The 1,952-nt window shown below is 45.9% G+C and overlaps 1 protein-coding gene across 1 annotated transcript; it reads right to left on the bottom strand.

The window, feature by feature from the left end:
• Positions 1–1,057: 1,057 nt before the first annotated feature.
• On the bottom strand, positions 1,058–1,645 carry LOC137838776 (uncharacterized). The gene has a single exon (XM_068648002.2). The coding sequence runs from the start codon at positions 1,643–1,645 to the stop codon at positions 1,058–1,060; it is 588 nt and encodes a 195-aa protein (XP_068504103.1).
• Between the last annotated feature and the right edge of the window lie 307 nt (positions 1,646–1,952).

Below are 1,952 nucleotides of genomic sequence, written 5' to 3'. Positions count from 1 at the left end.
TGGTCAGATCGAGGTGAATTGCTCATGCAACTTCGACCCCACAAAATGCCTAGACTTGGGTGAACACTCTCACATTAAATCAGTCCTTCTTATTCTGTACTGCATTGGATGATCAATCTACATAACTAGTATTCATCCCACGGTGCGTTTAAGCTCGGGCGAACGCTCTCGCACCGAGTTAACCCGACCATGTTGATCCGGATGAATTACCTACGCGCTATTATTCATATCACAGAGCATTTAAGCTCCGATACTTATTCACACCTACGACCTCTACTTGGAAAACTTTCCAAGGAAGGTCGCTGAACAACATATATCACACATAAAAAAAACCAACGATGCATCATAAACACCTTTTTATATCGGGGGGGCTCATTAAAAAACCCTCTTTAGGGAAAAAGAGTGCCACCCTTTAACATCACATTGTTCATCAACAAGCATAAGATACATCAATTGAAGTAAAATTTGAGGTTGGCAACATTCCATGTCCTCGGGATAGGTCCCCCCCTTTAGTGTTTCTAACCTGTATGCACCATTCCCGAAGACCTCAACTACGCGAAAAAGTCATGTCCACTTAGAAGACAACTTATTCTCCAACTGGTAAGGATTGGCTTTCCGCATCACCAAGTCAGCTACCCGGAACTGCCTAGGACTGACCTTGGTCCTTTGTTTCAGCTCGACCCTTCTCTAATCTTCTTTTCAAATCCCTGGTAAGACCTGTTAGCCAATTCCACTTGACCATTTATTTGGGGGTGTTCCACATAGGCGAATGTTTGCTTTATCCCAAGCTCGGAACACAACTTGCCCAACTGTTGACTAGCGAACTGTGTCCCATTGTCGGACACCAAGTGTCTAGGGATTCCTTAGCGGCACACTATGTTCTTTCATACAAAGTGTTGTACCTTGTGTGCGATGATTTGTGTGACAGGTTCGACTTCGATCCATTTTGTGAATTATTCGATGGCTACCTCGCTTTCTTGTACCTGGAACATCACTACCCTGGGGACCTTCAATGTCTCCTGGGTCAATGACCGATGACTTCTTCCGACCTTAGGCTCTATCTCCTAGATCTCCGCTTGGCTTGCCTTTGGGGGATGTCTCCTACTGTTCTCAGAGACTTCAGAGTCTCTTGTATCACCGACCTTTGCCGATTTCGCTTCCTTGAGCTTGCCAATTTGGCCAACATATCAACCCGGGAATTTTTCTCCCTTGGCACGTGGATGAGTTCAAACTGGTGGTATGCAACCAACTTCGGGTCTTTGGCTTGGTACCTGCCGGTCACCTGTTCGGTAACAAGTAACGAATCGCTCTTTACTAGTAAGCTTCTAGCTCCCAACTCTTGAGCTAGCAACATTCCTTCTATCAGGGCCTCATACTCGACCTGGTTATTGATAGCCTTAAATACAAACTTCAAGGATTGTTTAATCAATAATCCATTGGGACCCTCCAAAACGACTCCAACACTGCTACCCTGCTGGTTGGAGGACCTGTCTACCGACAAGATCCATTGAAAGTCTCCTAGATCGGAATGAGTACCCTCCGATACCAATTCCACCACAAAATCTGCATAGACCTGCCCTTTTATCGGCCCTCTCGGCTCATAGTAGATATCGAACTCGGATAGTTCCACTGACCACCGCGCCATTCGACCCACAATGTCGGGTTTTTGCAAGACTTTCGGATAGGGAGGTCAGTCATCATTATTACGATAAAACTTTGAAAGTAATGTCGCAACCTCCGAGTTGTGAACACTACCGCCAGCACAACTTTCTCAATTTCCTGGTAGCACTCCTCTGGTCCCTGCAACACCTTGCTAACAAAATAGATTGGTCTTTGGACCTGTTCCTGGTCTTGTACTATTACCGAGCTAATTGTTCGATCTGTGATGGCAAAGTACAAGCCCAGGGGAACACCAACTACTGGCTTCCCAAGGACAGAAGGGTTAGCCAGAT

This window comes from Phaseolus vulgaris, chromosome 4, assembly GCF_051622355.1.
Source record: "Phaseolus vulgaris cultivar YP4 chromosome 4, ASM5162235v1, whole genome shotgun sequence".
Classification (NCBI taxonomy): Eukaryota; Viridiplantae; Streptophyta; class Magnoliopsida; order Fabales; family Fabaceae; genus Phaseolus; species Phaseolus vulgaris.
Note: the sequence above shows the minus strand (reverse complement) of the source record. Positions and strands in the feature narration are given on the sequence as shown.

Coding starts and splice junctions, on each gene's coding strand:
- LOC137838776 (XM_068648002.2), bottom strand. CDS start 1,645: ATGGCGCGGTGGTCAGTGGAACTATCCGAGTTCGATATCTACTATGAG.